Genomic DNA, 12,522 nt, shown 5'->3' with positions numbered 1-12,522 from the left:
ATGTCAGAACAAGCACATGAGAACTAAACAACAGCTATTATAAATATGTTTAAAACTGTAAAGGAAAAGATAGTTAAAATGAGTGAACAGTTGGGGAGCCCCAGCAGAGAAATGGAAACTATAAAAAGAACCAGATGCAGATTCTAGACTGGAAAATACAGTATCTTAAGTGGAAAGATCCTTGGATAAGCTACAATCCGTGAATCTGAAGACAGGAAAACAGGCCATAGGAAGTATCCAAACTGAAGCAAAGAGAAGGTTAAGGGAGGCCTGGAAAGAAAGAATAGACCCATAGGACCTAGTGGACAGTATCAGTCTCACATATGTGTAATCAGAGTTCCAGAAAGGCGAGAGAAAGAGAGGAGAGGGAAGGAGAAAGGGAGGGAGGGAGGGAGAGAGAGAGGGAGGGGAAAAAGGAGAGAGAGAATGGGAGGGAAGTGGGAGAGATAGGGAAAAATGGAGGGAGGGAGTGAGGAAGAGAGAGGGAGGGACATGGGAGAGAGAGGGAGGGACATGGGGGGGACAGAGAGGGAGAAAAAAATATTTGAGAAAATAATGGCAAGAGAATTTCAAAAACTGAAGAAAAATATTTCAAAATGTGATGAAAAATATCAATCCACAGATTCGAGAATCTCGGCGACCCAAGCAGAATAAACATAAAGTAAACCCCACCTTGATACTTCATAGTTAAATTTCTGAAAACCAAAGACAAAGAGAAAATACTGAAAGCAGCTAGGTGGGGGAGATGCTTTATATGTAGGGGAACAAGGATAAAAATAATCTCCAAGTTCTCATCAGAAGCAATGCAAGCCATAAGACAATGGGATGACATGTTTAAAGCGCTAAGAGGAAAACACCTGTCAACATAGATTTCTATGTGTAGCAGAAGCGTCCTTCAAGAATGAAGGCAGGAAAAAAAAAAAAAAAGAATGAGGGCAGAATAAAGACATTTTCAGCAGACGAAAGCTGAATTTGTCACCAGCAGACCTGCACTACAAGAAATGTTAAAGGAAGTTCTTCAGGGGGAAAGAGAATGATATCAGATGGAAATGTAGATCTAAACAAACAAGTGTTGATATGTGTCAGTACCTAACTGAGCCTTTCCCCCTCATTTCTCCCCTTAAAAAACCAAATGACTAAAGCAAAAATAATTGCAATATATTGTAGAGTTTATAACATGTAGAAATAAAATGTATGACCAAAAATAGCACACAGGAGAGGAGCAAGGTAAATTGGAAAGACATCTGCTGTGGGTTCTCCTGTTACTGTTATTATTATATACATATAATAGCATATATGTTAATTATATATATTAATATATATATATTAATAACTCTTGTTATTAACTCAAGGCACACCGTGAGGAATAAATGATGCTATGTGACCCCTAGAGCAACCACTAACAAAACGAAGCAGAGAGATACAGCTGAAAAGGCAACGGAGGAAATAAAATGCATTACTGAACAACATCTGGCTAATCCAACAGTTAGCAGGAAAGGAGGAACAGAGAAGAGGTAACAGAAGGCAAAAAACCAGAACGGTAGGCGAAGCCATACTAAAAACTCCTTAAAATAGAGATGAACTGAACACTTCAATTAAAAGGCAGAAAATGTCAGACTGAATTTTAAGAAAGAAAGACCCAAGTACACGTTGTGTACAAGACACATATTTAGAATATAAGACACAGGGGCGCCTGGGTGGCTCAGTCGGTTAAGTGACTGCCTTTGGCTCAGGTCATGATCCTGGAGTCCCGGGATCGAGTCCCGCATCGGGCTCCCTGCTCGGCGGGGAGTCTGCTTCTCCCTCTGACCCTCCCCCCTCTCATGCTCTCTCTATCTCATTCTCTCTCTCAAATAAATAAATAAAATCTTTAAAAAAAAAAATTAAAAAAAATAAAACCACCATAAAAGGAAGAATAAAGTGGTTGGAATCACTCATTCTACATTTCTAATATGGTGAAACGTAGTCAAGACTACATTGTATTTGTGGAGTAAGAGACATATAGATCAATGGAAAAGGCCAGAAATAGCCCCACACAAGTACTTCCAACTGAGGTTTGACAAAGGTACCAAGGAAACCGAATGAAGAGAGAATTAAAAAAAAAAAAAAAATGATGGTGGACCACTTGATTTCCCATAACAGAAAAAAAATGTCTGCAAAGGGCGCCTGGGTGGCTCAGTTGGTTAAGCGACTGCCTTCGGCTCAGGTCATGATCCCGGAGTCCCGGGATCGAGTCCCGCGTCGGGCTCCCTGCTCGGCGGGGAGTCTGCTTCTCCCTCTGACCCTCCTCCCTCTCATGCTCTCTGTCTCTCATTCTCTCTGTCTCAAATAAATAAATAAAATCTAAAAAAAAAAAAAGAATATAAGACACAGATAATTTAAAAGAAAAAGGACAGAATATGTACCATCCAGACACTCATCATAAGAGAGCCGGAGGGGCTCTGTGACTATCAGACAGTACTCTTCAGGGAAGGGCATTACCCTTCCTTGAAGACAGCAGAGCATTTCCTAAGGAGAAAGGCGTCATTTCATGAAGAGGACACAGCAGTGCTCGTGTACATGCTCCCAGTAACATAGCTTCAAATGACTTGAGGCAGAGACTGGCGGAGCAGGAGACCCGTCCACAATCAGAGACGGAGATTTTAACGTATCGCCCTCGGTAACTGAAATCATAAAGGACAGGGAAGGACTGAGCACACCATCAAACATATTATCCTAACTGACATCAGTGGAGCACTACACCCACCGAGGCCAGAGTACGTGTTCCTTTCAAACGCACATGGAATCCACCCATAGAGACCCCATGCTGAGCCACAAAAAAGTATCAGTAAATTTCAAAGGACTGAAACCATATAAGGTACGTTCTCTGAGCACAATAGAATTAGAAATCAATACTCCTCCCCCAAATTTGGAAAATTCCCAAGTATCTAGAAATTAAGCAATACACTTATACATAATACTTAAGTCAAAAAAGAAACCATGATGAGCGTCCGACTCTTGGTTTCAGCTCAGGTCGTGATGTCAGGGTCATGGGATCGAGCCCCACGTCAGGCTCCGCGCTCAGCGTGGTCTGCTTGAGATCCTCTTTCCCTCTGCCCCTCCCTCTCGTGTTCCCTCTCTCTCTCTCTCAAATGAATAAATAAATTAAAGAAAAAGAAACCACGAGGCAGGTAAGAAAATATTTTGAACTGAATGATAAAACACAACACATTAAAATTTTGTGAGATGCAGCTAAAGAAGGGTTTAGAGGAAAATGTGGAGTGTCCAGCGCTTATATTAGGAAAGAATGGTTTAAAACTCCTGCCTACAATCACCTTGCTCCACAGTGTCTTGTGAAGAAAACATTGTAACAGTCTCCTCTCTCCTAATGGCTCCCAGCACCAAGGCTCTGGACACAGTCAGACCTGGACCTACATTGGGATAAACTCATCTCACCTTGTTCACTCCCCTCCCCCAGCCTGGCCATGCACCTGGATCCTTATGTTCCGCTCTGGTTCTTTCTACACCCTTCCTGCACTGCGCAGAACAGGCACTCAATGAGGACGGTTATGATATATGTATTTTAATTTAAAAAAAAAACTTTAAGTAATCTTTACACCCAACATGGGGCTCAAACTCACAACTCCGAGATCAAGAGCCGCATGCTCTACCAACTGAGCCAGCCGGCTGCCCCTATGATCATGATATTTTAATAAAATTCTTCATGGTGGTCTCTGGTTAGAAAATTCATGCTCATTGCAAAAAAATATCAGAGTTGTATAATATGCCACTGTACAGAGACAGACAGTTTGATGTGTGGATGTTCCTTCAGATGGTTTCTGAGCGAACACTAACACTTTTTAAACAAAAACGAGATCATCCCCTGAACACTGTCGAATGACTGGCTCTCCACCCCCTCCCTCATTAAACAACAAATCACAGACATCGAGTCACTTTACAGGTTTCTTTTTAATAGCTGCCTCTTCGTTTTAACTAATAATGACATAATTAGTGCTCCAGTACATGGGTTTCTGACAGCTTACCTAACTATCCCTCTTATTAACAGAGTTCGGGTTGCCCGGACTTTCGTGATGCTCCCTCACATCTGTTGTTCAGTGTCTGAGGGTTTCAGTAAAATCGAATCCACAGAGTGAAGTCACTGGACCCCAGGATTTGCGGGGTTCACACCAACAGTGCCTCTGTCTTCCAAAAAGTTGTGCCTTTTTATATTCTCACCAACTGTAAACCCAAGTCTTCCAATCAACCTTGTGGCGTAAACGTTGGGTTGCTTGCTTGTTCAGAGCTGTTTTCCTGTCACATGGGGAGACAGAAGCCGAGCTGGGGGTGGCCACGGGGGAGCAGGCAGCTCCAGGAGCCCTGGGCGCACAGAGGCCTCTGCAGAGAACCCTCCATGGACAGTGCCTCTGCCAACTGGAGCTCCCTCAGATGGGTTTACTGAATTCTCGTGATGTCTTGTACTTACCAAGAATGCCTTCGAGAAATGTGAACTTTCCGAGTTAGCTCAATTACTGAAAAAAGCCCCCAAATGGCTCTTTAGCTACAAAGCAGAAACCGTGATGAGCTTTCCTGTTGTCGTTTTTGGGAGAAATCTAGGCCTATAATTTCATTTTTCGTGATTGGTACGCGGAAAACAATGTAAAGTGAAAAATGTTTTTCTTGAGTGACTGTCTGCATAAACACCATACGGCACAGTGACGGTCACTGAAATAAGGCTGCGTGCTGTATTAAGGTATTGTGTTGCGGGTTGAGGCTTTTAGAGGTGCCCTCCGCCATTCCCGCCCTTGGCGCCACAGTCCCTACATATGCACGTGGGTGCAGGGGCAAGCAGGCAGGTGCTCACTCTTACCCAGGAGCCACGACCACAGCTGCAGATTCAGCCTTATAATACGTCAAGAGGTGGAACCCAAAGAAGGAATTACCTGAACAATTCAGTTTAAATTAAAAAAAAAAAAAAAAAAATCCATGCAAGCAAAAGCATTTTTCATCCTGAGGTGTCCAGAGTGTTTTTCCATGCTAATCGAACCAGAGTATGACTATTTAGTGTTTTCACAAGACTACTAATAGGACTAACACTGTTTTTCATTACTCATCAGAATACTCAGTTCCCTAGCTTCACGTTATGGGTACGATTTTTGTTACTGACTCCTGTCAGTGGCTTCGGGATTTTATACTGGAGGAGACCCACTTGAAAAGTGTCTTTATTGAAAACTTGATCCTCCCGGGGTGGCACATATATATTCGTGTCTGTTTGCATACACATGTATTTATACGGTGTATCTGCAGAATTTGGAGGCATGTATATGCATGTTTTTATATTTGGGGCGCAGGACTCTTTTTTTCTTCGTAACTAGAGGTGACTTGGGCTTGTGCAGCATTTCCTGGAAGTGGTGTTGGTGGCGAGGGTGGTTCTTGCTTCTTCCTCCTTTCCCCTCCTATCCTCCGGAAGGCAGACTGGCATTCCTGCCTGCCTGGGACCACCTTGGGACAGGCCTGGAGAACTGATTTCAATATTTTCTCTCCTCCTGATAAAATATTTATTGAAACTGTATGAGCCAGGAGTCCTCGTCTGGTTCAGAAATTGCCTACAAGCACGCTGACCTGGGGTGGGGGGGTGGGGCGGGTAGCCAAACAGGACCGGAGAAAAGAAATCAACAGCAGCTCTGGATTATACAAGAACTGTGGCTTTGCAGGGAGGCCGTGGGGGCTGGAGGACGGGCCCCTGGTGCAGAACCACCACTGCTCCAAAGGCTAGAACAAATGAAGACTGGAAAATGTGCTGGCTTTTTGGGCTGCAAACACGTTTTTAGTGGTTAATGTTTTTATGGCCATGTTCTTTGTGAGGAACAAAGCTGCTCCCTGCAAAGATGGACTACCTGAACGTTGTTGACAGCAGAGAGCAAGAAGAGAAGTGAGACTGATCTCCTCAACCCCCCTAAGGCTGGAAAGCTTGGGAGGGCAGGGGGGCTGGGGAAGGTTCTGGAAACAGGGCGCAGCCGGGGCACTCACCGTTCACGAGGCCGTATTTCTGGGCCAGGAGGGCCGCCTGCAGACTTTTCCCACTGCCCACGGGCCCACAAAGCAGCACCCGAGGGGTGAACGGGGCATTAGATCGATGGTTGGTTTGGACATAGGTCAGAGCTGGAAAGAGAGGATGTGAGGATAGTAAACTCAGGTCCTAAAGGAAGGGAAAGCAGCTTACAGCACCTGTGCTCAGGCTCTTCTAATGGCAGTGATTACTCTCACTTACAGGTGGAAACCCTCTGTGGGGCAGCGAGCAGCCACGGGGCGGGGCCGCGGGGAAGGGCGAGGATTTCCGATTCAGGCCTGGGCACAAAGGCGGACGGGGCCGTGGATCCCCAGAAGCCACCCTCGGAGCACCGTCCACCCTGCATGTCCCTCCTGGTTGAAGGGGGGCGGGGTGTGCTGTCGGGTGGCTGGTCCCAGGACAAAGGACGCACACTGTTGGGTTGGGATGTTTCCAAACTGAATCCGGGCTGCGCCTCTAGCCTGAAGCCCAGGACCAGGCCGGTCTCCCAGTGTCAGATGCAGACTTTGATAAATGCTTCAGGCCTTGCAGGGGCCTCACGCACGGGGACTCCTGAAGGACCCAGGAATTGGTAGAGAATAATTTCAGCTGCGCTCCAGTGACCCCAACTTTGTCGGGAGTCTCCAAAGAGGCAGTGATCAAATAGGTCCCGGGAGTGGGCAGATGCAGCCGCACGCCTGGCCCATGGCATGTCCCGGCATTTGATGAACAAAGAAGAAGGGACACATGGGGCCAGCGTCCCCAACACAGAGGTGGCTGCACCATGGCGGGGGGGGGTGCTGGATGCCAAAAGCTACAGAACATCCAACAGGTCACCCTGACCTGAGCAGCTGAGGAGGCAGTTATGGGGCAGCTGCTTGGCACCTGCTGAGGCCGAGGGCTGGTGCCAGCTCCCCAGCCGCCCACATCGAAACAGGGTCTCCCTTCCCAGCCTCGCCTCCTGCCACGGACCCAGACCATCCTGCACAAGGTCAGCCATGCACGGCCCTCTGAAGGTTGTCCTGCTCTCAGATGGGATCCGCCCTGGCAAGGGGCTGAGCCACCATGCCGCCTTCAGGGAACTGGCCCCCCTAAAACAAGGGACAGGGGCTGCGGGGTTTGCCAACCTCGCACCCGTGACATTTGGGGCACATTCATCAGGTGCCAGGAGCACACTTCTGAGTTGTAACAACCACAAATGTCCCCGGGGTGGGAGTGGGGGCAAACAGGAAGCAAGAAGCCCTAGGATGTTCTCTGTATGGATTTTGACCTCTCGAATCTTTGTAGGATATTTAATTGGAAGGATCATTATAGATAACCACAATTCCCCTCGTCTTTAGAACTAAGGGCACAGGTAAGTTAATCGACTGTCTTAAAGGTTGTGATATTAATCATCATCATCATAACATCATACACACCAGCTTGTGTTAACTGCTAAGCTAAATACTCTGTGGGCGCCATCTCATTCCATTGGTGCAACATTCCCACAAGAGATGTATTATTCTTGCCCCATTTTGCAGAGAACTGGCAGGGCTGGGGGGACTCTCCCAAACCTGCTGCCTAGGTAACATTTTCTGCCCCCGAGAATAAGCTGGAGGAAGCCATTCCAGCCCACCAGAACTGCCATGATCCGGCACATCCGAAATGCACAAACACTACGGGCAAAGCAGCCTGCTTACAAATGATGCTTAATTTACAGTAAATAACTAAGTTAATTAGAAGTAATGATCCCCCAGATAGTCTCAACATCTAATTATTCTTTTTAAAAATATGTGGTCGCGGGATGCACTGCAGAGAGATTAAAAAAACAACACAGAGAGAATTTTGCATTCCAATTTTCAATTTATCTGTCTGCATTATTAATTAATAATAATTAATATGCAGACACTCACATTTTTATTTACAATTCCAGGCATGAATTCTTTATGAACGATCATATGAACTTTTAAATTTAATTAAGTAATTTGGAAGTAATTAATGTGTAAATTCAGAATCATGCCATAAGATAAATGTGGTGGTTATTTATCTTCAGAGCACAGTGCTTGCTACTAAAGATCCTTCCGAGATGCAAAACCACTGGAAAACGGTCTGGTATCCACAGCCTGGTTGTTTTAGTGATATTTTCTAGACATCCCCCCACGGGTTGACTGACACCCTCGGGGAGTGAGGCTGTGCCGTCCCTGGGATCTCAGTGGAAGTCCACAGCAGGTGGGGGCCCAGGGAACAGCCAGGCCAGGGAGCTCAGAAGCACCTCCCCACCAAAACAAAACTTTTCTTAAAGAGATTTGAGAGAATATACCAAAAAGGGCCGTTGTCAATGGTCCAGTGTCTTAGACAACTGTGCCGGCATTTTTATTGTGTCATTTACCCGGATTGCATAGAAGGGGATACTTGGATGTGGAGACTATTATAAACTACAGTTCAGCTGCTCTGGGATAGAATGATTCTAGCTTTCCCTGGCCTTTTTGGACAGGACGATGAGTCCCAATAGCAATGATGTCTGACATTACTGAGCTCTTCTCTGTACCAGCTGCTGGACTCACGGCTGTGGATACGTGATTTGCAGACTCCTGTGTAATCCTCACCCAAGCCGATGAGGAAGACATGATTTTTGTTCCCATTTTAGGGACGACAAAACTGAGGCCAAGAGAGGTAAGAGAGTTGCCGGAGAGCACACAGCTGATGTGTGGTGGGGATGAGATTTGAATACAGGGCCCCTGGCTCCAAAGTCTCAGGGCTCAACCTTTACCTACACACACACACACACACACACACACCTGCTCCAGCCACTTTCCGTGAACCTTTGTTATTGTTCCAACGACAGTGCAGTGGTGGGCGTGGGGCTGCTTACCCCTGCCCTAAATGGACTCAAGACCTGAGTCGTGTTGGGGGTTGACACTGGGATGCGGAGGGTTGAGGTGCATGGGGAACCCACTCCTGTTTGTGTTTACCCTGGTAGAAGACGTCCACACATGGCTGGTCAGCATTGATGACTTTCAGGATTTTGGGGTAAGCGGGGAGGATCCTGATGATGTTCCTGTGATATTCCAGCAGTTTCCGTGCCGTCTCCAGCTCCGAGATGCCCCCTGGCACCATCAGTCGGTTCCGAATTTCAGATTCAGAGGGCCAGTCAAAGGTGGTGTGATAAATCTCTGCAAGGGGGAAAGGTACGTGGTCAGAGTCACCTGCCCAGAGGGCTCCGAGGCCACTGCTGCATCTGGCCAGAGGTGAGCCATCTGGGGGCCAAAGCCTGTGAGGGTCCTAGGGGTATTCATCCCCCCTAAGCTGTGCAGGATGTGCTTTGGCTCTGGAGCTGCTCTTACGTCTCTATTAACAATAACAAAAGGATGAGGGGGCGCCAGTGTGGCGCTGTTGGTTGAGCGTCCGACTCTTAGTTTCGGCTAGGGTCGTCATCCCGGGGTCGTGGGATCGAGCCCTGCATCGAGCTCTGTGCTCAGCGCAGAGTCTGCTTGGGATTCTCTCTCCCTCTGCCCCGCCCGCTTGTGCTCTCTCTCTTTCCAAAACGAATAAATAAATCTTTAAAAAAAGAACAAAAGGGGACGCCTGGGTGGCTCAGTCGGTTAAGCGTCTGCCTTCAGCTCAGGTCATGATCCCAGGGTCCTGGGATCGAGTCCCGCATCGGGCTCCCCGCTCTGCGGGGAGCCTGCTTCTCCTTTTGCCTCTGCCTCTCTCTCTCTCTATCTCTCGTGAATAAATAAATAAAATCTTTAAAAAAAAATAAAAAAATAAAAAAAGAACAAAAGGATGAGGATTCTCAGCACAACAGGAAGGACAGTTGTGGCTTTTGAGTGCTCACTCTGCTGGGCCACCTGCATACGCTTGGCTTCACAGCAGTCAGATCACAAGGTAGGTCTCACCCCAGGTACAGGTAAGGAAACGAGTCTTGGCGATGTTAGGCAACTCATCCCACATCACACAGATGGAAAGGGCGGGGCCGGGGTCCATAAACCCAGGGCTGTCTGCTGCCAAAGCCTAAGGCCAGAGTTCAAGGGCCCCGGGCCCCTGCTGAACTGCCTGGTCTTCGAGAGCTGAGACCCACCTCAACCAGCTCAACATCTCCAGGGCTCCTTCTTCAGCCCCAGGGACCTCCAACTCCTCCTCTGCTGGAGTTTATCACCTGCCAAGTGACTTCCTGCTCCCAGCCCAGCCTGCAGCATCTGAGCCTCTGTGGCCCCCATGGGGCCCTCTGCAGGCACCCCAAGTGGAAAAGGCTCAGTAAACGGTGGGTGATGATCATGGATCACCGATCGTCTCTGAAACTCCATGGAGTGGGGTGGGGCTGGAGATGGCATACCTCTCGTTTGAGGGTCGATTCTCTTCCCCAAGTTTCTCTCGATCAGGACAGTGTCTGGAGCGCTCAGCACAACTGGACAGAAAAGGAAGACAGCACCACCAGGCACGTTGGGCAGCAGGTCCCAGACATTTGAATCTCGTGGGCTGAAAACTCGGCTTATGTCTCTCTTGCTGTGGAATAACACTAACACAACCACCATCTTCCACCCCCAAGAGTCCCATAGAGTGATCGCGGCACCAAACCACGAAGATACAGTTTCAGGACAGCGGGCAGCCCACACTTGCACAAACATTCACTGTAATAACACTCCGAGGAATGTCTTTGTGCGAAATGCTCTTGCCATATTTTGGACTATTTCCTAAAGTTTCTCAGATGTGGGATTCCTGGAACAAGGAACCACCAGGGTCAAACAAAACCCCATTCTTCTAAGAGCAATCCCCAAATGCCTTTAGCTTTATGAAAAATTCAACTATGTTGTCCTTGTTCCTGCTGGGTCTTGGATGGTACAGAGCTGAGGGTGGGCGCTGGGAGCGGGTGATACAGAGCAGGGTGCTCACTCATGGGGTGTGGGGACTGCAACCCTGGCCGGAGGGCCCTTCGCAGGCTACTCACTGACATGTCTGGGGGTGATCCCGAGGGTCTGGATCATCAGGGCCTGCTCCCGAGTTTCAGGGATGCCATCCAGAATCCAGCCCTAGGCAGAGAATTTGGAAAGGTGCTCATCTATTTTTACTTTTTAGATTTTTTTGGAATTATAAAAGGAATAACATAGCTTTATAGAAAAACTAGAACTTTTTAAAACAAAAGAAAGTAAATGTTTCTGATAGCCACATCACCCAGCTTAACAAGTACTCTCTACTATTACATTTCCTTCTGAATCTTACATTTATGACTATAATCACAACATAGATATTTGATGTCCTGATTTTTTCCATCACACATTATGACTACCAAAACACTTTCTCATATCAGCACACCTCTGCATTGCCACAATTCTCAGGGTCTACACAACGTCCCACCCAGTGAGCACGCCATAGTTGCCTAGCCACACCCCATGACAGAACATTTCAACCGCCAGCAACTCCCGTGATCGTAATCATGAACAGCTTTGCGCGTATGGCTCTTTCCACATTGTGGATTATTTCCTAAAGAGAGCTTCTTGGATGGGGGATCCTGGGAGGAGGAACCACCTGAGTCAACACGAAACCCCACTTTTCTTAAGAACAAGCCTCAGGGCGCCCGGGGGGCTCAGTTGGTTGAGCGTCTGCCTTCGGCTCCGGTCATGATCCCGGATCCTGGGATCGAGTTCTGCGTTGGGCTCCCTGGGTCTGCTTCTCCCTCTGCCCTGCCGCTCCCCCTGCTCGTGCTCACTCTCTCTCTCTCAAGTAAATAAATAAATTTTTTTTTTTTTTTAAAGAGATCTGGGTTCAAATTTCTGTTCTGTAGCCAACTTGTTCCAGGGCTGAAATCTCTCAGGCTTCAGCCCCTTCTGGGTACAGCGAGGGAACTGGTCTAGCATATTTATTTTTATTAATCATTTAAGTCCAATTGTGAAGGAAACACATGATTGATGTACACTATGTGGAAGATACTGGAAAGCTGAAATGAGGGCGCAAGTCACTGATAACACCACCGGCCCAGTCACTGATAACACCACCGGCCCAGACTAGCCACAGCTAACACTTTGCTGTAACTCCTTCCAGCCTTCACATACTGGTATCTTTCCCCTGGGGGGGAACAAATCACACTGTGCATACTACTTTGTAGTCTGTACTCTTCATACAGCAAAAACATTTCCGGAACATTCTCCCATGTGACAAAATGCTCCCCTCCTGGAAGCTCATAGCTGCCGAGCACCACATGAACTGACCTGACAAATGTTAACCAATCTCACATTGTTCATTTAGTTTCATTCCTATTTTGCACCATTATTTTAAAAACCGCTGTAAGTACATCTTGATGCACACAGAACATCCTAGAAATAGATTTCTATTTTTTAATTAAATTAAATTTTTTAGAAGGGGAGAGGGGCAGAGGGAGAGGGAGAGAGAGAATCCCAGGCAGACTCCCCACTGAGCATGGAGCCTGATGCGGGGCTCAGTCTCATGACCCTGAATCATAACCTGAGCTGAAATCAAGAGTCAGACGCTTAATCAACTGAGCCACCCAGGTGCCCCCTGAA

General features: G+C 47.3%; 1 protein-coding gene across 3 annotated transcripts in view; it reads right to left on the bottom strand.

The window, feature by feature from the left end:
• AK8 (adenylate kinase 8) overlaps nt 1-12,522 on the bottom strand; it is a 115,877-nt gene that overhangs the window by 64,236 nt on the left and 39,119 nt on the right. For 2 of the 3 annotated variants that reach the window (XM_035015533.1, XM_035015535.1), the window contains 4 exons: nt 10,953-11,034; nt 10,341-10,412; nt 8,977-9,177; nt 6,007-6,138 (listed from right to left, as the gene is read on the bottom strand). In XM_035015533.1, the coding sequence (XP_034871424.1) occupies nt 6,007-6,138; nt 8,977-9,177; nt 10,341-10,412; nt 10,953-11,034 (487 nt within the window). The remainder of the gene's footprint in view (nt 1-6,006; nt 6,139-8,976; nt 9,178-10,340; nt 10,413-10,952; nt 11,035-12,522) is intronic. The other variant, XM_035015534.1, reaches the window with a different exon arrangement.

The sequence above is a fragment of the Mirounga leonina genome, unplaced genomic scaffold (assembly GCF_011800145.1).
Source record: "Mirounga leonina isolate KUSES-001 unplaced genomic scaffold, KU_Mleo_1.0 Mir_170, whole genome shotgun sequence".
In the NCBI taxonomy this organism is placed as follows: Eukaryota; Metazoa; Chordata; class Mammalia; order Carnivora; family Phocidae; genus Mirounga; species Mirounga leonina.
Note: the sequence above shows the minus strand (reverse complement) of the source record. Positions and strands in the feature narration are given on the sequence as shown.